At 48.4% G+C, this 24,855-nt stretch overlaps 1 protein-coding gene across 2 annotated transcripts in view; it reads left to right on the top strand.

Moving 5' to 3' along the window:
* Nucleotides 1-12,945, top strand: part of Olfml2b (olfactomedin like 2B) — a 37,371-nt gene extending 24,426 nt beyond the window's left edge. For both annotated transcript variants that reach the window (XM_048452733.3, XM_048452742.3), the window contains exons 7-8: nucleotides 11,208-11,384; nucleotides 11,862-12,945. In XM_048452733.3, coding sequence (XP_048308690.3) covers nucleotides 11,208-11,384; nucleotides 11,862-12,463 — 779 coding nt within the window. In that variant the 3' untranslated portion in view covers nucleotides 12,464-12,945. The remainder of the gene's footprint in view (nucleotides 1-11,207; nucleotides 11,385-11,861) is intronic.
* Nucleotides 12,946-24,855: the final 11,910 nt, after the last annotated feature.

Below are 24,855 nucleotides of genomic sequence, written 5' to 3'. Positions count from 1 at the left end.
GGACTGTAATTTTGACCGTCTTTATCCATGGGCTGCAGTTTGGACATTTCTGAAGTGTTAATGTATCTGAATGTGTCAGTGACAAAATTAGTAATCTCCTTTCTAAAGTACATATGAATGAATAAAATGAAGACCTCACTGCCATGGATGAGTTTTCCAAACATCAATTGATCCAGTGAGTTTGTGATGGATACTGAAGTGTCCATCAGCAAAATTTACCACAGCAAGGTTACCAGACCATGAACCAGCAGAGGATTCTTATTGGCAGTGGTCCCAGAGTCATGGCAAAGTAGAGCCGGGTTGTTGGTTAGTTTATGGCAACTTGATATAAACTGGAGTCATTTGGGAAGAGGGAATCCCAACTGAGGAAAATGCCTCCATAATATTGGCCTGTAGGCGAGTCTCTCGGGCATTTTCTTGATTAATGGTTGCTGGGATAAAACATCATGACCAAAAGCAACCCAAGGAGAAAGGGTTTCTTTGGTTCGTCATTAGGGAAGCCAAGGCAGGAACTTAAGGCAAGAATGTGAAGGCAGGAACTGAAGCAGAGGCCATGGAGCAGCATTGCTTATTGGCTTGCTGATCATGGCTTGCTCAGCCTGCTTTTTTATAGAACCCAGGACCACCTGCCCAGAGATGGCCCCACCCAGCAGCTGGGCACTGTGCTGGCTGCTGGGAAGGCTGGCAAGGATTTTTAAAGGGAGTTGACATTTGAATTGGGTTTTAAAGAATGAATAGGAGTGTTATATGAAGACAGAAAAAGAGAGCCTTCAGACTGGCAGGTCCAATGGTTCAAGGTACATTCTAGAAGCAAGGGGAAGACAGGCCTTTTGTTCGGAGAGCTCCATGGCCACAGGATGACTCTGAGAATAAGGAAACCAGGGAGCAGGGGGTTGGGATGACAAATAGAAATAGTCACAGGAAGTAGCTGACTACCTGGGTATGGTGGTGTGAATTTGAAATCCCAGGACTCAGCAAGCCAATACAGGAGGAGCTCCGGTTTGAAGCCAACTTGGCCTATATAACTAGACCCTAAGTTAAAAACTGAGATTAAAGTGTTTGTTTTTTACCCTAGACTAACAGTTTATTAAGTCAGCATTTGTTCAGTGATGCTGTTAAATGGCGGGTGATGCTGTTAAGTAGCGGGGTGACACTATTGAGTGGTGGGGTGACGCTGTTGAGTGTCAGGGAGACACTATTGAGTGATGGGGTGATGCCGTTGAGTGTTAGGAAGACACTGTTGAGTGATGGGGTGATGCTGTTGAGTGTTAGGAAGACACTGTTGAATGATGGGGTGATGCTGTTGAGTGTTAGGAAGACACTGTTGAGTGATGGGGTGATGCTGTTGAGTGGCAGGTCTGTCAAATATTTGGGAAATCCATTTGCATTAGCAGAGGGCAAGGTCTGTCTCATTGTCGTCATTCCCTTCTTCCCAGCTTCCAGCCCTGTGGGTAACCTTGTTCCCGGTCCCTCTTCAGCATATAGTACTAGTTCCAAGAGCAAAGTAGTACAGGAGGCACCCACCAAAGGCCACACATCTGGCACTGTACCTTCTTTCCTGTCCCTGTAACTGGCAGCAAAGTGATCTTGACAAAGCCTGACCTTCCTTTGAGTCTCTAATGAAGTGAGCAATTTGCTGACTGCATTTTCTTTCATGATGTTCTGTGGTTTTTCTGAGGAAACTTAAAAGACTGCACTATAGCAAAACATGCTAATTGGGGGAAAGTCTCGGAAAAATGACAGAGCGGGAGCAGGGGACAGGTCGTGTCCTAATTACTTTTATTTTGCTATGACAAAACACCATGATCAAGGAAACTTATAAAAGACAGCATTTAACTGGGCTTTTGGTTTCAGAGGGTTAGAATCTACAATGCTGAAGTGAAGGCGTGGTAGCAGGGACAGCTGAGAACTCACATCTGCATGTTCAGGCAGGAAGCAGAGAGAGAAGGAACATTGGGAATGGCAAAAGTTTTCTAAACTCTAAATGCCTGCTCTAGTGACACACTTCCTCTAACAAAGCCACACCTCCTAATCCTTCCCAAACAGTTCCACCAACTGGGGGTAAGGAATTCAGACATAAGAGTCAATGGGGACCATTCTCATTCAAACAGGTAGTAAGGTTAGGATCTCAGGGCACAGTCTCAGGCAGGTTCACCAAGAAGGCAGCTCTTAGGTGGCAGAGATAGTACTAGAGGAGAAAGTGTTTTGTTTTGTTCTCTCTCTCTCTCTTTCTTCTCCCTCCCTCCATTTCTCTCCCTCCATCTCTCTGTCTCCTCCTTCATGTCTGTGTGTGTCTGTGTCTCTCTCTATGTGAGCTGTGTGTATGTGCTTACATGTGCTTATGGGTGTGTATACACATATGTGTGGCAGTCCTAAGCTGACATGAGGTATCTTCCTTGATAGCACTCCATGTTATTTGTTGAGCTAGGGTCTCTCACTAAACCTAGAGCTTTGGAGTCTGGTGAGTCTTGCTGGCCAGCTTGCCCCTGGAATCCTGTCTCTGCTTCCCGAACACTGGGACTATAGGCAACCCACACACTACCCTGACTTTTAAGTGATTCTGGGGACCTGAACCCCAGTCCTCATATTTGTGCTTTCCTAACCATCTCTTCAGCCTTTCCTTTCCTCTCCTCCCCTTTCCTGTCCTCTTCTTTCCATTCCTCTCCTCCTTACCCTTCTCATCCCTTCTCTTCCCCTTCCCTCCTCCCCCTCCTCTCTCCTTCTCTGCCCTTCCCCTCTCTTACCTTCTTTTTCTCTTATTTTTATTCCCACTGCATGGATAACTGTCATATGAGGGTTACCCTGTAACCATAGCCCTAAGACCCTTCACCTTTCCAGCTCCCTTGGCTCCATACTCTACCCTTCAGCTTCCTGGAACCCTTGGGTGGGAAGGGAAGTTCCTTTAACTGTTTCACCCTCTGAGCCCTCTGGCAGCTGAAAAACTCACCGTGAAGACAGCCTACAGATGAGGTTCACAAACCTTTACCTGATGACAGGAGCTGGATATTGGGGACACATTCTCTTGGTGCTCAATATTCTGTTTGCCTGGACTGAGTCTTGTAGACCCTGGCAGGGATGTTGTTTCAAAAGCACTGGGATTCCTGCCTCTTCTATCTAACCAGAAAAAAAAACTTGTACAGTGATGGATGCAGTGCCTTGTTCAGATGCCAAGAATAGGACAAGGAAGTGGTCCAGGGAAGGAATTGTTTTCCCTTCATTTTTTGATAGTTTCACATATATATACAATGCATTATGATTATATTCACCCTCTCTTATTACTACCTCCCGTTATCCCCTCCTCTTCTCTCAACCCCTTCTTCCTGACTAATTTCCCTCCCTCAACCATTAGCAGCCAACAGCTCTTCAGGGAAAGGCGGGACCTCGTGGACACCTCCTCTATCAGAGATGGAATTTTGAAGGGCTGTGTTCACAGAGGCTGTGTGTTCATGGTTGCATGGGTCATGCGGTATCTGGATGGCAGTGTTTTATGTCTGTCCTCCCCATCCTCTGGCTCTCAAATTCTTTCTGCCCTTTGGGTAGTCATTTCTACTCTGCTGACCAGTGCCTCCCACTGGCTGCTGTTAGTGTGGATAAGGTTCTGTTCCTAGGATCTTCTCTGCAAACTCCTGACTTTCTGTGCCTGGCTAAGCAAGAACATGATGTGTTGATATCTTCCAGTCACCAGCTAAATAAAAGTCATTTGGCTTGAAGAGGTACAGGCCACTAAGTTGCTGTTGGCAAGGTGGACTGCTATTTTGTTTTATCATTTATTTGGGGTTTTTTGGGGGGTGGCAGTTTTGATTTTTTGCACAGTTGAAGATGTATTTCTTTTCTCTTTTCTTTCCCTAAAACAAAACAAAACAAAACAAAAGAAAATTTGGCTTCCAGGTCACTTTTTTTTTTTTGCCTCAGCTTCCCAAGTGCTAAGATTATTTGTTTAGATTTGTTTTGCTTTTGAGACAGGGTTTTGCCACTGTTCTGGAATGTCCTGAAATTTGCTATGTCGCTCAGGCTGGACTTGAACAACTTAGAGAGATCTTCCTGCCTCTGCCTCCTAAATGCTGGGAATAAAAGTGTTCGCTACCTTGTCTGACCTTCCCACGTGGTTTTAAAGGCAGTGTAGCCTAGGTTAGCCTCAACCTTCACTTTCTGGTCCTCCAAATACTTTTTGACTTTTGGAATTATAGGAGTGTCTCACCACACCAGGGTTTATGTAGTACCCAGGATAGAACCCAGGGCTTCACGCATGCGAGCTACATCCCCAGCCTCTAAGGGGAATATTTTACCCCAGGTTTCTAGACCTGGTTTTGTGATGGCCTAAGATAGCCAACACTATGCTCAAGGAAGCTTAAATCTCAGGAAATTTTCTAGCACAGGTAAATGGGGATTGTTTTTCTGGACGCTGTAGTGTAGCTCTAAGATAGGGAGAGGGGAATTCCTGGTAATGTCAAGCAGCAGCCTGGCCTCAGGAGAGACTGAGGACCCAGGAACTCACTGCCTTTGCTCAGCAGCTCCAGTTGTTGGAGGGAACCAGAATGCTTGGGCTAAATGGCCACAGCTCTGCAGATTCCTAGACGTTATCAGTGCCAAGTCCTGATGTGATTCTTTGAAGGGGCCAGTTAGGGGCAGTGGCGGGGGAGGGAAGGACACAAAGGACAAGCCTATGACAACACCAGCCTGCGTTGGTCTGACTCTATCATGATCTGTAAAGAATGTCTCCCCCACAGAGCACAGAGCCTGAGAAACCCCAGGGCTTGGCCAACCACTCTGGCAGTGCTGTGAGGGGCTGGGCCTGCCTGCCTCTCAGGTCAGGGAGGCCGCTGCAGGGACACTCAGGGAGAAGGATGCTGTTGTAGCCTGGGACTGTGATTTTCAGTGCCTCCATGGCCCCAAGACTCTGTACAGGACAGACGGCTCTCTGTCACAGGCTACAGACAAAAGTCTGGTAACTCCTCTATCCCAATCCTCAACTCACAGGGAAATAGACGGTCTCCTAACACAGGCCCTATAAATATGTCTATAAAGTAAAGTTGTTCCTTAGATGTATACAGATAAAAGTCTGAGGCCCTCAAGGAGGATAAATCCTCTTGTACTTAAAGCTACACCCCTCAGTTGCAGGTCATGGGGATCCAGAATGAGTGAGGCATGGTCATTCCCTTAATGGGGCTGACCAAGAGAGGAAGCTGGCAGCCAGGGTAACAAACTTCTCTGAAGTAACAGCAAGCATCAGACACGTCAGAGACCACTGTGATGGGGCTCCCCCAGGGTCACAGGACAGAGAAACACCCACAGCAGAGGACAGAAAGAACCAGGCTTGTCAGGGGAGGGAAAGACAACGTGGGTGTTCCAGTATAAACTGACATAGGATAAATTGCTACACATTCATATTAGTTATCTTTCTGTTACTATGATAAGACATTATGACCACAAACAATATAAGGAAGAAAGAGTGGGTTTTGGCTTACAGTTCCAGAGGGCCGGAGTCCCTAATGCCTGGGAAGACATGACAGCATGCAACAGGAGCAGGGAGCTGGCTGCTCACATTTTCTCTCCATCCATGGAAAGCAGGGAGGTTTCACAGAAAGTGAGCAATTCTTAAAGCCTGCTGCCAGTGACATACTTCTTCCAGAAAATCTGGACCTCCTAAAGGTTCCAAAACTTCTCCGAACAATACACATGCCTCTGGGAGATGCCTTCCACTCAAATCACCACACCTTAAGGATTTCAAAATGGCAGCTTCAGAACATTAACATGGAACAAACCCTCCGAGCAAGAACCCTATGTTCCTGCACAGGCCAAAGGCTCCTCAAGACATCCCTGGGCATGGCCCCCATCAGGCAGCCTGGCATAAGCAACTAGAAAAAGGTGAGAGACCTCTGGCCAGCAATCTTAGGACTGAGTTCATTCTGAGGTGTCTTTTTCTATGTGTGTTCTTACGTTTGAATGCCTTTGGGTCATTTGCTGTTCAGTTCCCTGTTCAGTTGCTGTTCTGTGGAGATCTGCCACAGAGATTGTCGTGTGCTCAGCCTGGCGGGCTCATTTTAGTGTCTGCTTGCTGCCTAGAAGCAGCTGAGTCAAAAGAGAGATGTTAAGAAGTAAGAATGGTTCCTTGAGGTGATGGCACAAGCCTTTAATCCCAGCACTCGGGAGGCAGAGGCAGACGGATCTCTGTGAGTTCAAGGCCAGCCTGGTCTACAGAATAAGTTCCAGGACAGTGACAGTCAGGGCTACACAGAGAAACCCTGTCTTGAAAAAACTAAGAATAGGAGAGGGAGGAGGAGGGGGAGGGGGGGAGTGGGAGGGTGTTGGGAGGAGGGGCGGAAATGGAAACTTTCATAATTTAATAAACTTTGAAAAAAAATAATAAAAAAAGAGATAAACCAAGAATTATCAAAATGATGACAAGGATTATAAAAATGATAATAAACATTTTGTCAATCCCTGTTAAAAAAACTACTACTACTACTAATAATAATAGTAAATAAAAAGAAGGCGAAGTAAGAATAGCAATGCTGGAAAACTGTGATGTATGATGGGGACTTGAAGGCTTCACATGGTAGTTAGAGATGGCCAGTTACTAAGGTCTTAAGCAGATGTATATTATGGGAAATCAGCTCTTATATAAGGTCGTGGGCAGACTGGAAGGAGGTGAGTCAGCAAGAGAGCTGGTGTCACCGGCATGAGCCATGCCAGTGGCAGTGAGATCTACATGAAGTCTGTGGCGGAGGGGAAGGGCCAGGAGGTGAGGAGGAGAGAGAATGGACGCAACTCACAGACCACTTAAAACAGCACGGGAGGAGGAGATGTCAGGATTACCCCAGCTTCTGACTTGGTTAGTGGGCATTGCACTGTGCCAGGAAATCCAGGCGGAGTAGAATGCGAATGAGGGAAACAAGTGAGGACACTTGTCAGTAACCAGGTGTGAGGAGGCAGAAGGACACCAGGGACAGATGTCAGGTAGGCCATGGGATGCACCATGTTGGAGTCCCAGACTGGGCTCTGTGTCTTCGGTAGGAGCTGATGGGAGCAAATGAAACACCTGGGAGGGGAATGGGGGCTGAGAAGTTACATAGGGGGGATGGGGATGGTGAGACAGGGGCCTGTACCACCTCCTGGGATGGGTGGGGGTGCCGCAGATGGCCCTCAGTGTCTGGCCCGAAGAGAAGCTTGACTGGACTGGGACATCCCTGAGGGGCAGTGGCAAGCATGTAAGGCGGCAGGTAGGGAGAGGCCAAAAGCACGTAGGTGTGGTAAAGGGAACACCCCGTGGGATGAAGGAGTACCTTGCAGAGAAGCACTCCTTCGAGCTGGCGGTGGGACAGGGGACGTAAGTTTGCTGCTCTCATCATCTAAGATATGACATGCAAGCAGGCGTATATACCGAAGCGGGAGGGAGTCTTCCCCTCATTCCTGGTAAGCTTTGTAGTCAGGGCTGTCTGCCTTGAAGGACTGGATGAGCAGCTCGTTTAAAGTGCTCAGTGGATGGTTGTGTCTGCCACCATCATCCATGGTAACCCTGCTCCGAGGAAGACCAAGAGGGGCACAGATAGAGCTCTCCTCCACAAGGGCCCGGGAAGCACCTGCTACCTCTTGCCTTCTTGCTAAGGCCGATGGTTTGTGCCCGTGGATGGGAGCGTTGAGACTGTATTAGTGATTTGCTTCATTGCTGTCACAAAATACTTGATAAGAAGCAAACTTAAGGAAAGGAGGGTTTATTCTGGCTCACATTCGAGGGTGCAGTCCATCATGGGGAAGTGGGAGTAATGATGGCCGGATCTTGAGACAGTTGGTCACTTTGAATTGACAGTCAGAAAGCAGGGGGTGATGGATACTGTTTAGCTCGCCTCCTCCTTTTTATTTGGCCTAGGACCCCAGCCCACAGAACAATTCTGCTCACAGTTAAGGTGATGGTCCCGTAATCCCCCCCACAAGCTTGCCCAAGGCTTGTCTTCCCCATGATTATTGTTCCCCCCAAACTGGCCGTATTAACAATCACAAGAACTGTCCCAGACTCAGAGCATGGTGACATGCCTGGGCCTAGCAGTCTCCTAACTCCCCGGGATCCTGTCTTCAAAGGTTCTGAAGTCATCGGTCCTACCTTCCTGCATGGATTCATCCATTCATCCATTCTGTAGGGTTTTCTACAACCCAGCGACATGGGGAAATTTGTCCCGAGGACCCAGGTATCAGCACTGCACAGCTGCAGGCTGGGATTCCTCCCTCTTCCTCTAGGAGCAGAGACACCTCCCCTTGCTCCAGAAGCTGACCTCATCTGTATCCATTCCCACCCTACCAATTTGCCATCAGCCTCCTGGCTAAAGCCAATAGACATTTTTTTTCTTTAGCATTTTTTTCTCTGTAGGCTAGTCGTCTCAAATGAGTTTTAGAGGACTAAATTCTTGGTGTCAGAAGTCTAGTTCCTTCCAGATCCTCCAGGGGAGAACCCATGCCTGATTTTTCCAGCATCCACTTGGTGCCAGCGTTCCGTGGCCTGTGGCCACATCAGCCGGGTCTGTGTTTCCATCATCACATTGCTCCTCCTCTTCCGTAGCCCGTTTCCTGCTTCACTGGTGTGTGGGCAGTTGTGATGCTTTAGGAACCCCTTAGATAATCCCTGACAATCTCAAGATTCTTGATCCAGTCACACCAAGTCCTTTTTGCCACAGAAGGTCACGTCCATGAGCCTGAAGAGTTAGAGCACGGACATCTCGGAAGGCCTGTCTTGGTTTATTTCTTTTTAAGTTGCTGTAATAGAGTACTCCAACAAAAGCAGCTTAACGGAGAAGGGGTTTATTTCAGCTTACAGTCCAAGGTCCCTTTTATGGAGGGGAAACCAAGGCAGCAAGAGCTCAAAGAAGCTGACTATCACACATCTGCAGTCAGGAAGCAGAGAGTAATGTCTGCAAGGTGTGGCGCACTGGGGGCAAGACGTCCCACTTCCATACAATCACTGTAATCCCCCAGTGGCATGCCCAGAGGCTCGTCACCCAGGCGAGTCTATACTCTCCTAAGGCAACAGTTACCACTAACAGTCCCAGGGCAGTCACTTTGCTGGCCCTCTCTTGTCAGGGTGGATTCTCCAGGTGCTTTCGCTGTGAGCTGTGAAAAAGTCAAGGCTCTATGCCATCATGGGGGCAACATAGACATTGGAGTTAGTGGCAGGGCCAAAATGGAGGCCATTGGCTCCAAGGCCAGGCATATTGACAGTCCTACTTTAAGGCCCTGCCACTGAACACCTCAAGGCTGAGATGGGACCCTACCAGTGTTTGGTTGTCCCCAGGAAATGAAGAATCCATCTTGGCTTCCAGAGCCGTTGGCAACTTAATGTGTGGTGAGAGATGGGCATGGCTGGAGCAACTGTGACAGTAACACCTTCTTTCACATGGCATTTGTGGGCTTCAGGGCATGGCTGGCAGAGAATTGGTCAAGGAAGGAGGTGCATGAGTGCAGGCCTGGAGATGGCACGAGAGGGCTCACCTCGGTGCGGAGGAGTGTGGCTTCTCCACTGGCAGTCACGGTCCCGCTTAACGCCAGGAAATGAGATATTTTCCATCCGACCGCTGCCAGGCCCGGCTGGAGACTTCTGTTTTATTGTCTTGAACAAATGAGCTCAGACCTGAGGGAATGAGGCTGGTGGGTGGTTTCTGCTGTTTGTCAAATGGAGACAGCGTCTCTCCCCACTCTGTCAGAGTTGAACCTGATAAACCCCACTCGGAGATGCCTAAAGCCAACCGTCTGCAGCTTCCTGTGAGGCCGGCCTGGAAAACACTGTTCAACCCAGTTCTACCCAATGTCTGCCCTGGAGCCGGGGCCAAGGCACAACTGCCCTTTCCCACCCTGCTAGCCGTGAGCCTTGCATTCCTCCTGCCTTAGATCACTGGAACACAGATTTCATGCAACAGACTGGAATGGGGTCTCCTGGAACTTAGAGAACCCTGAATCCAGAATTAGTTTTGCCCTATCTTATTTTTGTCCCAAGTGGGCAGAGCCAATCATCTCACCACTATCATTCACCAGGGCCACTGGTCTTGATGGCAGGGAGGATGGTGTCTGCTGATGCCCATGGTTAGGGGGCCCTGAGGAATCTGATTCTTCGTTTATGCTCTTTCCCCAGAGCCTACGCAGACAGGGGTAGATGAGTGCGTGCTCTAGGAGTTGCATGTGACTTCAGTTTCATTCAAGCCGATATTCCGTAATGTCACATAGCAAGCATTTCATGTTTAGAATTTACTCTAGAGTCCTAAATAGTTCTAGTGACCTGTAAGGACCTTTGCTGGATACTGGGCTACTCCAAGGCCACTTGGAGGGGTCCTGCTGAATTCCTGCTCCACCGAGGAAGACCGGAGCCTTAAAAGGGAGGGAGGACACAACAAAAGCTGATAGGTGCTCTGTCCATCCAACTCCCCAGCAGGAATTTCAGACAGCCTGCTGCTGGTGAGGATTAGATTGTGAACTTAATAACAATTCCCTGGGGACATGATTGCCCACTGTCCAGTGAGATCCTCCCTGGGCTGCTGGGCACAGATGTGGGCTCCTGACTATGCTTGTCGGAGTCATTTCTTTTCACACTTCTCTCTGTTCCCAAGTATCCGACCATCTACTGGCGCCTGTGGTGTGCCAGATGCTTGGTGTTCTGAGTTCTGAGAACACAGTAAAAGCCACAGCCCTTAGTGTGTATGCTCTTGTTGGGGTGGATGTAGAGGAAGGAGGGGGGTGCATGTAGAGAAGGCACACCCTGGCCTGGTGACTACCCAGCGGCAGAGTCCTTACCTAGCGTGCATGAAACCCTGTGTTCAATCCCCGCTAACTAAAACATGTACACTCACACAGGCACAGGTGTGTCCTGTAATAGACGTATGTTTTTGGTACAATGGTAGCAGGGATTAACAGAACAGGACAGAATGGCTTTCTGAGAGATGGTATATTATCCAAAAAATGGCTTCATTTCTTTGCCTGTTAAAGAATAGGATCACAAAGACAGAGACAGGGTGGCATCACCGTGGCCCACCATGACGACTGTGGGTAGCTCTGTGGGAGAGAATGTAGACGACTACACACTGGGAGGACCATCAGATGATGCTGAGATGCCTGGTTCCTCGGGAACACAGAGGCTGCCAAGAGGACAGCTGGAGGGAGCAGCAGACCTGAAGGAGCAGGGAGGCCATCTTTAGATCACTTTAACCCTTCCGCCATCTCTCCTCCATTAGGAAGGTGCAAGGACACCCTCTCCACAATCACGGGGCCCACCACCCAGAACACCTATGGACGGAATGAAGGGGCCTGGATGAAGGACCCCCTAACCAAGGATGACAGGATTTATGTAACCAACTATTACTATGGCAACACACTGGTGGAGTTCCGAAATCTGGAGAACTTCAAACAAGGTTTGTGGCTCAGCTCTGATGTGGTAGTGCCTCCCAGCCACATTTCCCCTCTTCTCATTATGGCATAGAGAGGGTATGCAAGAAGCAGGGCATCCTCTATAGACCGGAAAAGGGCATTTCCTGGCAGGGTGGTTGTCTCTTTGACTCTCTCTCTCCCTCTCTCTGCCCTCTTGGCTTTGCCCCTCACCTTCCCAGCTCCTGGGATATGGAAGACCTTGAGCTAGGATAGAAAACACCCTCTCTTCCCCTTGGCCCTCAACAGTTTACAAATCTCAGTCAGAGAGATGAGCATGGGACCCTTGGGATTGCTGTTGCTGTGTGACAGCTGAGGAGGCTGGGTGAGAACGGTCAGCAATACGCCATTCGGCACTGGAGAGCGGTAGCGCCAAGACACAAACCCTAGTACAGACCCCAGTCCATAGCTGGTCCATCCCAGGCCGCGCTTCCCTAAAGCTTCCCACCATCTTGCCACCACAGGTCGCTGGAGCAATTCCTACAAGCTTCCGTACAGCTGGATTGGCACGGGTCACGTGGTGTACAACGGTGCCTTCTACTACAACCGGGCCTTCACTCGAAACATCATCAAGTATGACCTGAAGCAGCGCTACGTAGCTGCCTGGGCCATGCTCCACGACGTGGCCTATGAGGAGACCACACCCTGGCGGTGGCAGGGCCACTCGGACGTGGACTTTGCTGTGGATGAGAATGGCCTGTGGCTCATTTATCCCGCTCTGGATGACGAAGGCTTCAGCCAGGAGGTCATTGTCCTGAGCAAGCTCAATGCCGTGGACCTGAGCACACAGAAGGAGACCACCTGGCGCACCGGGCTCAGGAGGAATTTCTATGGCAACTGCTTCGTCATCTGTGGGGTGCTGTATGCCGTGGACAGCTATAACCAGCGGAACGCCAACATCTCCTATGCTTTTGACACCCACACCAACACGCAGATTGTTCCCAGGCTGCTGTTTGAGAACGAGTATTCCTACACCACCCAGATAGACTACAACCCGAAGGACCGCCTCCTCTATGCCTGGGACAATGGCCACCAGGTCACCTACCACGTCATTTTCGCCTACTGACACGCCTGACCCCACAAAGAGAAGCGCAGAGGGGCCACTAGCACCTTGTGTGTGTCTGTGTGCATGTCTGTGTGTGCGAGTGTGCAGGTGGGTGTGTGTTGTTTTAAAATATATATTATTTTGTATAATATTACAAATGTAAAAATGACAGTTTGGGTCTTATTTTTTTTTATATGGATTGTAGATCAATCCATACGTGTATGTGCTGGTCTCATCCTCTACAATTTATATTTTTTGTGCAAATGAACTTCTCCTTTTGACCAGTAACCTACCTTCCTTCGTGCTCGAACCTCTAACTCCTGAGCGCAAGGTGAAGGGGTTCTTTCTCTGGGTCTTGGAGCCAGACTGTACAGGAGCAGGGGTGAAGGGCTCAAGAAAGAAGTGCTAAGTGGCGGGAAATTTTTTAATGCATTAGAGAAGTTCTTAAAACTCGAGAAAAAAAATGTCTTTTCTTTTTTAATAAAGAAGAAGTTTTAAAATCCTTTCCCAGGTCATTTTTGTCTAACAGAGATGTATTTCAGTAGGTGTCAGCCTCTCACTCCTGCAGGAGACGGGGTCTGCTGTTCCACAGAAGCGGAAGTGTTCTTTCAGTCTGGTGACACACACCTGAAATCCCAGAAAGGCCGCAAGTGGGCTACGACAGAGTAAATTGCAGACCGGCTTAGGCAATTTACCAAGCTTCTGTCTGGAAAAAAAGGGAAGAAGAAAAAGAAAGAGTATTCTGTTGCCAAACTGGCCTAAATTCAAGTTGAGGTGCAAGATACTCCCTCTCTCGTCCTTGGTGTAGTGGTGGTGTGAGCTCTTTCTTCTCTTCTTTTCTTGTCTCCCCACCCTCTTCTTTTCCCTCCCTGTTGCCCCCTTTCTACCATCTAATAGCCTCATACTCACAATCCTCCTGCCTCACCCTCCCAATCACTCTGATCACAAGCATGAGCCCACACACACATCGCCGTCAACCCAGTCTCTGGCCCGCAGTTAGTTACTGTTGAAAATACAAAGCTGAGTGCGACTGTCTGCAGCCTTCCTTAAGAAGTCTCCCCCAGTCTGTCAGCCAATCCACCAGACAGCTGTCTCCTCCTCTCCCCCCAGTTTTGTCCATTGTATCATCCCAAGTGTGCCCCCAGATAGGCCTTTTCTTACAGAAACAAGGTTCCTCAGGGGCAAGGAGAACTGCAGAGCCCCCTAGTTCAAACAGCTCCACGTGGGACCTGAAGCCCACAGTGTATTTCTCCCAAGGCACAGGAACCCAGAGAAACGTGGGGAATGGTGTGGGAGGAAGCAGAGGAGATAAGGCAGGGAGAGAATGGCCTCATGTCGCCACACAGGGCCCACTGTCCCTCCCACTCTCTCTGGAGAACCACGGCTGCTCATATGTCCTTGTGGGCCTCAGCCTCCTAGCCACAGCCACCCCTCATTGTTGCTCTAGTCTTCCTGTGTGGCTTCCCAGTCTGCCCATCCTCTTGACCCACTGGCATCCTGGCACCTCCCACAACAAACGGGTTTTACCATCCTTTAGCGTTATCCCTTTCGGGCTCCAAGTCTGATTTCTCAGATGATTCTAGATTTTATCAAGTGGGCCATTAATACTCACCATTTTAAATGGCAAATTATAAGTAAGTACACCAAAAGTTGTTTTAAGACAAATTTGTGAGTTAGTGTCCATATTTTTTATTTGTAGTGTTCTTTTGTAGGCCTTGGACCCAGGGATCTGCACAAGTTTCTCAGATGGAGAGGGGTTTCAAATGGAGTAAGTGTGAGAAACCCTATCCTGATGGGTGCGGAAGAATAAGGCAGAAAAGAGACAGAGGAAGAGGGAAGGAGGAGCTTCCTCACTTTAAGCCTAGACTACCGGTGGTCTGGACCGTTCCAGAGATTCTGAGGTCACTTGGTGAGGTTGATGGCATCCTCCTTCTACTGCTTGGTCAATGCATGGGAACAGCATGGGTGGCTGTATATGCCTCCTTCCTATCTGCTCCCAACTTGTCAGGAGGGATGTTGGGCACCTGTGTCTGAGACCTGGCACCGTGCTTGGCCCTTCTGTCAGCTCGCATAAGCCCCTTAACCACTCTGAGTCTAATTGTCTCTAAAACACGGGCCTGACTTTGTCTGCAAGGGAGGTAGATTGTGAAATGTGTAAGGAGGATAAAGTACAGGTGTGAAAAACATTAGCCATCAGGCTGGGAATGGGGCTCAGGGGGAGGCATGCTCGCCTAGAACACAGGAAGTCCTGGGTTCCATCCCCAATACAACATAAACAAGAGTTGCATATGGCAGTGCACACTTGTAATCTACGGAAGGGCAGGCAGAAGGGTCAAGAATTCAAGGTCATCCTCAACTCCAGAACTAGTTCAAAACCAGATAGGGATAGATGAGACCTTGCCTCAAAAACAGCAGCAACAAACACTGGCCAGTATTGGCAACTAAAGATAAATTCCTTATCTTAACTTCCCAAGCCAGCCCCTCCTTTGAATTTCCTTGATGTTCTCCTGGTCCCTGGGGATACAAGCAAAAGGCCCTCTTTATTCTCCTATCTCCTCAAGTCTCCACAGTAGCACTCAGGAGTACAGTAGCTCTGTCAGACAAATCCTAACTCTGGTGTGTGTTGGCTGTGTGATCTTATGATCTGAAACAAGACACTGACAATCTCTGAGCCCCATTTTTCTCCTCTTAAAAATGTCAGTAATGGATGTCTTAGAGGACTGTTTGGAGACATAACAAAACAGCTAAAGCAGAAATAAATAAATAAATAAATAAATAAATAAATAAATAAATAAATAAGCACTTAGTTTTAGCTTTTATTATGAAAATAATTCCAAAAAGTAGAAACCAGGGTGCTGAGGAGATGGCTCAGTGGGTAAAGTACCTGTACAGCAGGAGGACCGGAATTTGTGTTCCCTACATCCATAAAACATGGAACATGGTGGTGCATGCTTGTAATCCTACTGCTGGGGAGTGGAGACAAGCATCCCAGGGGCCCGATGGCCAGGCAATCTAGCTGAACTGGCTGGCTCTGGGTTCAGTGAGAGACCTTGTCTTAGAAAGCAAAATGGAGAGTGAGTAATGAGGACACCTGACATTAATCTCTACCTCCCACAAAGAAAGAGAGATACACATAAACGCACACAGAGACACAGACATACACACAGATCTATACACACAGACAGACACACACAGACATACACATAAACGCACACACAGACACAGACATACACAAAGATCTACACACACAGACAGACACACACAGACATACACACAGACATACACATAAACGCACACACAGACACAGACATACACAAAGATCTACACACACAGACACAGACATACACACAGACATTCTCCTAAACGCACACACAGACATACACATAAACTCACACACAGACACAGACATACATACAGATCTACACACACAGACATACACATAAATGCACACACAGACACATAGACATACATACACAGACAGACACACACCCACAGACACAGACACACACACAGTCACAGACATACACACACAGATGCACAGAGGCATACAGACGCACACAGACACACACAGAAAGATACCAACACCAGCCACCACAAAATAGAAAGTATAAGAAGTCCCCATATTTGTATGTCCGCGTCGTCATAATCATCAGTGTTTTGTTATATTCGCCTTGATTTCCCTTTCTGAGCATACACTCTAAACTGAAGTCAGCACACCATTTTACACCAGCATTCTCTACACATCTCTGACAAGAAGAGATACTTTTCTACACTGACTTCCACTTAGCAAGTTTAAGGCGGTTCTTTGAGACCATTACCACAGGCCCACATTTAATTTCCCAGCCGTCTGAGACATCTTGTACTATTGGGAGGTTTGGACAATTTGGCCCACACATTGAACTTAGAGCTCGTAGCTTAAATCTTTCTTCTCTTACTAATTCTTTATTTGGGGCTAATTTTAGACTGCCAGAAAAGTTACAAAATCAGTAGAGATTTCCTGCATACCATTTACCCAATTTCCCTCAACGTTAACACTTTGTTCAATCGTGGTCTCTGACCAAACTAAGAGTGGCTGCAAGCTCCTCGTGATCAGCATGGTCAAGTCTTTTAAGTAGATGACTCCCTCCCTGCCTTCCGTCACGCCATGGCCTGGCTGAAGAGACTGTTGTTTTCTCTCACTCACTCTCTCACTCTCTCCCACCACTCAACTTAGTTGTCTCGCCTCTACTTTCCTTTAAAGGTGAGGTTGGGCTGCAGAGATGGTTCAGCCTTTAAGAGCAGCGGACCCTCGTTCATTTCTCAGCATCCACACGGTGGCTCACAATCAACCATGACATTGTGGTCCATAGACATACATAGGGGCAAAATACTCATATACGTAAAAGACAAATAAATCTAAATACTTAGAAAAAATAAAGATGAAGTTAAGTCTAAAGATTCAGTTAGCACCAGGCAGTGGTGGCACATGCCTTTAATCCCAGCACTCGGGAGGAAGAGGCAGGTGGATCTCTATGAGTTCGAGGCCAGCCTGGTCTACAAGAGCTAGTTTCAGGACAGGTTCCAAAACCACAGAGAAACACTGTCTCGAAAAATAAAGAAAAAAAATCAGTTAGTTAATTTTCATACTCCCCTTGCTCACCCGCCACGCTGGGATGCTATCTGTAGACACACCCTCTGAGGTCCACCTATCTCTTGTGGGTTCTCCCAGATTTGCTGCTGACAGATAGACCTGGCTTTGATTGTGTGGATGACCACTAGGCCACTATTTATTTTGATCGGTATCCCACAATTTATTTGGTGACATTTATTTATTTATTGCTCCTGTAAGAGAGTTTCGATAAATTCACTGAGTCTTTGAAAACTCTCAGGTCAGCCAGGTGGTGGTGGCGCAGGCCTTTAATCCCAGCACTTGGGAGGCAGAGGCAGACAAATCTCTGTGAGTTCAAGGCCAACCTGGTCTACAAGAACTAGTTCCAAGATAGGCTCCAAAGCTACAGAGAAACCCTGTCTCGGGGGGAAAAAAAGAAAGAAAGGAAGGAAAAAAGGAAGAAAAAAGAAAACTCTCAGGTCACACAAACGACAACAGCAACATACAGATTCATGTGAGTAACATATGGTGTGTGTGTGTGTGTGTGTGTGCGTGTGTGTGTGTGTGTGTGCGTGTGTGTGTATACGTGTGTGTGTGCATGTGCACATGTGCGTGTGCGTGTGTGCGTGTGTGTATACGTGTGTGTGTGTGTGTGTGTGTGTATGGAGGGGTCTCACTATGAACTCCAGGCTAGCCTAGAACTTGTGATCTTCCTCTCTCAGCCTCCCAAGTGCTGAGATTTCTCACTATACACCACCGTACCTCACTGGAAAACCAGTTTTTTATAATCAAAACATCAAATGTCTGGAGAGATGGTTGGACCGTTAAAAGCACTGGCTGCTCTCCCAACGACCCAGGTTCAATTCTTACCCCCCCCACCCCATGGCGGTTTCCAACCATTTGCAATTTCAGTTCCAGGGGATTTGATGTCCCTTTCCGTACTGAAAGCAACAGGCATGCATGTGATACACAGAGCTACGCATAGGCAAAACACCCAGATCCATAAAATAAAAAATAAAATTTTAAATAAGTTTAAAAAGAAAAAGTTGCAAAACCAAACACTGAACTTGATTTTAGTTTGCCGCCCCAACCACTACTCCACTCGGGCTGCTGTGGGTAGGAATACTGGAATTGGTGAGGAGGTCATTGTCACACGAGAGAAGGGGGTGTGGAGGTAGGGGAGACAGAATGAGGAAGAGGGGGACAGAAGGAGGAGGCCAAGTGAAAGGGTGGGAGAGCATTGCCTGCCTGTCGGGCTCCTGAGGTCTGGGTCTCTGAGATGTTGCGAAGATCTCCTGAATGTTTCTGTGGTGCTCAGAAGAGTTCCCTACAATTTAGTCAGATGTTCTGCCATTTTCTCTTCATGTGACTAGCCTCTATTACAGCTGGCCATTCTCCTTTCCTGAAGGCGGAGAAATTTCAGGCTGTCTCCTCTGCCCCTCCGAATGGTCCACTTGGACAGGACCTAGGATGACCTCATCCGTGACCACATCCGGCCCACAGAAAATTCTCACACATGATTTATCCTGACAAAGTCTGGGAGTGCAGGCTCATCCCGGCTAAGGAATTACTGCTGAGAAGTAGCCCGTTGGTCCGTCTTCCCATCTTAGGTTACCCAAATGGGTGTTGGCTGCTGGTCCACTGTGTTCCTCCCCAAGCTACAAGAGCATGGAATAAGTGTCCCCAGATGTGTGTTTAAAGTCACCCTCCCACAGCCTTGCATAAAGAGGAGGCATACCCAACCCAGAAAGACAGCAGGACCCAGCAAAGCTATTTCCAAAGGAATCCTTCAAACATTCTCTTAAAACCTCCCTTCAACGCTGAATGCTATTATGATCTTAAAGTCAGTCAAGAGTTCAAAAGTTTCTGGACCACTCCCTGCTGAGTCCTGGCCGTGGATTGGCTCAAGCTTGGGGATCTATCCTCTGGAATGTGAGGCAGGCCTGGTTGAAACTCATCTTCGTATCCTAGGATACTTGCCCAGTTCCCTGTAGTCAGGACACTTTCGCAGCCCCTGCGGCCTTGTCTTCCTTGACGCTCGGGCTGTCTGTAACGTCTTATCCAAGTGAAGTCATGTCCACTCCCCCAGGCACAGAAAAGATCGTCCTAAGTATGAGCCCAGCAATGACTGTGCTTGCCTTCTTCCATCACATTTAGCAACAGGTAGTCCCTGCAAGGGTGATTCTCTCATTCAGACTGAGAAGTGGCTCTTCTCAGCACCGGGTCTAACTTATAACGCCTGTACATGAGAGATCTGTTGCCCAAATGAGGAGCTGATTTAGACCACGCAATACGCAAAGTCAAATTCGAGATGCCACTAAGTGGACCCTGACTGAAGACACGGGGCTTCCTGCAGCAAGAGTTCAGGCTTTTCATCAATGCTCCACGGGTCAGGCAGACGATAGTGTGGCCATGTTGAGAATTAGGAAAACTGAGGTTCAAGGAGGGCAGACTCTGGATACACAGAGAGGGGGATCCCTATAGGAGGCCACAGTCTCTACTCCAGAAACTACAGCATTCACCCCTCACTGTCAAGGCCTGAGGGTGATCAGCTGCTTCTTCAGGAAGTCCAGAGAAATAGTACCATATCCTGTAGTCCAGCTAGTAAAGAGACACGCAGGAAATGAGGCCACGTGGGGTTTCACAGTATACTATATACTGTGTATATATATAATGGTATAATATATACTGGTATATATATAATACTATATACCAGTATTAGTATTAGTTTTATTTTCTGAAGACTGTTTCCTGGGTAATTTGGAGATGAACTTAGTTCTCCTGACCACAGTTTTCTCCGGCTTCTCATAAGTACTCCAACACTGGATCCTCCTCCCTATATACTTCATTAACAGCTCCCCCAAAACTCTTGTGAAATCGCAAATGGGAACCCATAAAGGTCTGGGGCTGTGACTTTCTAAGAAGCCAGCACAGAACCAATCATTTGCTTTTTGAGGGCATTCTCATATTCTACACAGACTTTTATTAGCCTCGTATCTTTAGAAGTCCTTGGTTACAAGCCACAAAAATAGTTTCTTGCTGTCTTAAGCCAAAAGGAATGTATTGGAAAAATCCTGAGAAGTTCATAGTCTCGGAGGCAAATGTGGAAAATCAGATCATGGGAAAGACAGATGGGGCAACTCTGGACAGCAGAACTCTGTGACTTGTCTCCTGAAGATGGTGCCTTCACAGCAGACTCTGATTCAGACACCTACAGCTCCCCAGGACTATCAAAAAATCAGATTTCCACGAGAGTGTCTGATTATAGGTTTGAATGCCTGCCCTGCCTCACACTAAGGGTGGGTTCTGACTGACAGCCCCACCTTCATCGTGCAAGTTAGGAAGGAGCAGCTTCTCTAGGAAGGGCTGCTGAGCAGAAAAAAACAAAACAAACAAAACAAAACCAGATGTCCACTATAAACATTGTATTTAATAGCAGCCTCCACTAATACATTCAAAGTCCGCCTCAATTTTCCAAAGTTCATGTCATACCGAGTTCTCTTTCCATATTAGCTTCTGGAAAACTGAAGCCCCATTGGAAACTGTGGGATTTTTTATCCACACCGACCTTGCCTCTCTACCAGGTCTATTATATGTTTTCAATGTTACTTTTCTTTCTAGGTTGCCGTGTTGGAGGATGTGTGTGCGCGTGTACATTTGCATATGCATACATGTGCATCTGTTTCTGGAGTAAGTCAGAACATAACTGAGCAGATTATCCATGGCTCTTCAGGAATGTATGAGGCTGTAGGATGAAGCTTGTCTCTGCTGAGGGTTTCCCATTGGAAGTCTGGAAACCAGTGGTTACAAAGATGTCGTGGCACGGTGTCCACACGGTGCTCAATGTGTGGTGATTTCCCAGAGTCACTGAATGTAAACAAGCTATATCAAACTCTGCTGCATAGTACTCCTGTGTGGGGACCACAGTGTGACCGACTGTGACACAGCCAAGACAATGAGAGTGAGCGGGAAAGAACTCAAGAACAAAGGCTGGTTGGCTAAGGCAATGTGGGGCAGGGCTCCACTCCGGGGTTACTTTCCAAGTGACCTCAGCTGAGCTCTCTCTCTGGAGGAGATGGTCTGGCCTGGGAGCACCAAGGAAAATCTGGCAGTGCCTAGGGGAGTTAGAGAGTGGCCAACAGCCACGGGAGCCAAGAATGGGCTGGAGAACTCTGGTGAACTTCCCAGAGTCCCGTGGCAACCAGCTCTTGATTGAAGCAAGGCTGAGGTTGTAGAGAAAACACTAGATCTGCCTGCTGCCCTGGAGAACTCTGGTGAACTTCCCAGAGTCCCGTGGCAACCAGCTCTTGACTGAAGCAAGGCTGAGGTTGTAGAGAAAGACACTAGATCTGCCTGCTGCCCTCCGGAGAACCTCAGCTCCACCCTCTGACCTCTGATGAGTTGGCATTCTGCCTGGGAGCCTGGAGAGACCTGGGGGCGGGGTGCACATCACATGGATCCTGGTTGCAGAGGGCAGCTCCCCACCCACTCTGCCCCACGCAAACCGAAGGCAGCAGTCAGAAGGCTACAGCAGGCAGCCCTGAGGGCTCTCACTGGCGTTCCTGCCCGCAGCTGTTGCACGTGGTTCCACACGGCAGAAGAAGGAGTCTCTTCCGGTTCTCTCGGCGCGAGTGCCCACAGCTGTGCTCCTGGTCTAGCTCAAACCCCCTGATTGGTCCAGCACCTGTGTTCATGCGCAGCCCATGGACTGACCATGTCCACCCCTTGTCTAGTTAGCCATGGCTAGGAGAAATCCTTTGGGATCACCGAAGAGCTCAGTAAATATGAACTCTATTGACTTGTTAGTTCTGGCCTTTTCCTTCAGTTTAAAAGTCGCGGAAAGCACCCTCAAAGCCTTCTTGGGCCCAGATGGATAAGGATTCCTGCCCCCCAGGGCCATGGAGCTCAATAACCTGAGGCGTGTGTGGACCACTGGTGAAAAGCAGTTGTCTGGGGTGGGGTTCCCTAGAGGTACATAACTTATGGAATGGGGGATTTGTTCGGTGGCTGTGGTTCAGCTAATCCACAATGGCTGTTTCCCAATGAAAGGGCCCAGAATCCAATAGTTGTTCAGTTCACGAGGCTCGGTGTCTCAGCTAGTCTCCAGTATACACTGAAATCCCGAAGAAGTAGGCTCTAATGCCAGAGAAGTAATGCACTCCTATTGTTAAGAATGAGAGAAGACGAGCAAGCTGGAGAGAGAGAGAGAGAGAGAGAGAGAGAGAGAGAGAGAGAGAGAGAGAGAGAGAGAGCGCTTTTTTCTTCCATGTCCTCATATAGGCTGCCCTCAAAAGGTATAGCCCAGATTAAAAGTGAATCTTCCCACCTCCAAAGATCTGGATTAGAAATGGGTCTCTCCTCTTCAAATGATTTAATTAATAATAAAAAAAATCCCTCACATGTGTGCCCAGCGATTTGGTGTTTAGTTAATTTCAGATGCAGTCAAGTTGATGACCAAGAATAGCTACCATAGCAGTGTTCTGTGTCTTTGAAAGGTCTTTTCCAAGCAGATGCCTAGGCAGCACCCTCTAGGACCCTTGCGCATAACTCTGGAAACAGATCTAGGTTCAAGGAGTCACCGGAACCCTTTAAGATTGTTCAAGACCAGTTTTCGCACTGAGACGACAGACTGGATGTAAGGCCATATCTATTAGCCGTTTGACTCTTCCCTGGGCACTACGGGCCTTTGCCATTGAGGCTCCCCTGGTTCCTGAGAAAGCTTGCTCAGCCGTCTTTCCCAGTCGACACGGACTGAATTTTCCCATTTCCTTGAGGTCACATCCAAACCACCCTCCCACAGGAAGACCCCTGTCTTCCTTGTGACCGTCCCTGCCCCCAAACCTGTTCACCTGTCTTAACATACACTGTATCAGGACACTTCAAGGCCTCTCATTCCATTTACTCCTTAGCCTGGTTGTTTCTGGAAAACATTTCTTGTCAGAGCTCAGCAAGGACTGTGCTGGTGGCCACCAGAAAGTTCTGATTCTGGTCAGACAATAGGACCTTTACATTTAAAAAAAAAAAACTTATTCATTTATTTGTGGACACACGCACTATACTATGTGTGTGCTATAATACACACATGTGGAGGTCAGAGGACAACTTGTGGGTGTCACTTCTCTCCTTCCCTATAAGGATCCCAGGGACTGAATCCACTGATTCAGACCCTGGGGCTGATGACCACACCATTACCCTTTGAGTAGCTCCACCCTCTCAGAAGCCACTGATACCCACCGGGCTTATTCCACCCTTCTAGCCCTCATTACTGACTGAGGAATTCCTGTCTGCCTCCACACACCCTAGCGCCATGCTGACCCCTCCACCTCACAATGGCCGCTTCTGTTGTGGAGGGGCTGCTTTCTTCCATGATGCACTTTCAGAACAGAAAGGGCCTTCACAGGGATGGCCTTTCGGTCACAGCATTCCTGCAGGACAGACCATCCCACCCTCCGTGGCTCTGCGGGAGACACAGTCTTGACTCGGAGGGGCCATGGCCCCTATTCCTGTCTTCTCTCTTAAAATCTTAGAGCAAGTGACTGCTTATGGCTCCCGGGCCTTGCTGCCTTTTGACCTCTGAGGAAGGCAGTCGACCTTTGTGTCTGTGACACCCGAGCCAGTGGTCAAGATGGATAGGAGGCTGCAGAGAAAGCTGGAGAGCTGAACCTCTCTCCCATAGAAAACTGCTGACTGGAATACAGCGGCCCCCAAGGCAGCTCCTGGCGACAAGCCTCAAAGACTTGTAATGTGAATCTCAAGAGCATCCCAAAGTAGCTCCCAAGCCAGGCCAGCAGCTGGGTGCGGCCTGAGCAATAGCGCTGAGGGACTACCATACCCAAGAGGATTAACACTGGCTGGCAGATACTTGAGACATTTGATGCTGGGCTTCCCTGAGTGTCTCTCCTGAGCCTGCCAGGGAAACAACTTCAAACGGTGGGGGCAGAACTGGGTGGGGTGTTTGTGTCATGCCTGTATCTTGCCTCGCGCCAGCTAGTCTCACTGGTGAAGGTGGGACCTCCCTGCCTGTGCCGAGGCACACTGGAAGTCAGAGCCTTCTTCCAACCCCTATGTGACACAGTTGGCCTTTCTATTTTGCAGGGGCTTGTCACAGATGGTGGGTTATACGCACATCCCATGATGAGAAAGTCTCTTGATGCTGCACACAGTCATTGTAAAATCTTTGCTCCAAGAATTTAAGAGTTCACATAACTTTTTTTGGTTTTAAGATTTTGCTTTTCTTTTTTTTTCCCCTCTGACTCAATTTTTGGATGGGTCTCCCAAGAGAAGTCACTAGGGTGTGATATAAGAAGCAGACAGGTGCCAAGGTTGAGTTTGAGCTGACTTTCTGCACCCCAATAAACATACATGGGAGCCGAGGTTGAAGCTGACCTGTCTGATCCTTAGGCGCCATTCCTAGGCTACTCTCTCCCCAAGAGAGTTCCAAGAGGGAGGGTTTGGCCTCCCGACTCAAGACATGGAGTCCTCTCCCAGGGGCAGGAGGAGGAGGGAAGGGAATGAAGGCATTGCTGGCTCTTTTTCTCTGGAGAACCAATCTGACCAGAAGCCTAAGCCTCCAACCCCCCAGAAAGCCTTCCAACTCCCAGGAAGCCTTCCAACTCCCTGGAGTCCAAGGCTTGGAGGGTTTGGTCACCTACCATGCTTGATGTTTCTCTCTGAGTGCGATTTCAAGCAGAACGTCTCAGGAGCCACATCTGGAGGAGAGCATGTCGTCAGGGTGTCTCCTTCCTGGATTCAGACCCCAAGCCCTGGATGCTTGCTGACTTGGCTGAGCCTTGCACCTGGTGAAGGACCTAGTCCTGACTCCTGT

Source organism: Myodes glareolus, chromosome 5 (assembly GCF_982192425.1).
Source record: "Myodes glareolus chromosome 5, mMyoGla1.1, whole genome shotgun sequence".
Classification (NCBI taxonomy): domain Eukaryota; kingdom Metazoa; phylum Chordata; class Mammalia; order Rodentia; family Cricetidae; genus Myodes; species Myodes glareolus.
The sequence above is the reverse complement of the archived record's forward strand: the minus strand, read 5'-3'. Positions and strand labels throughout refer to the sequence as shown.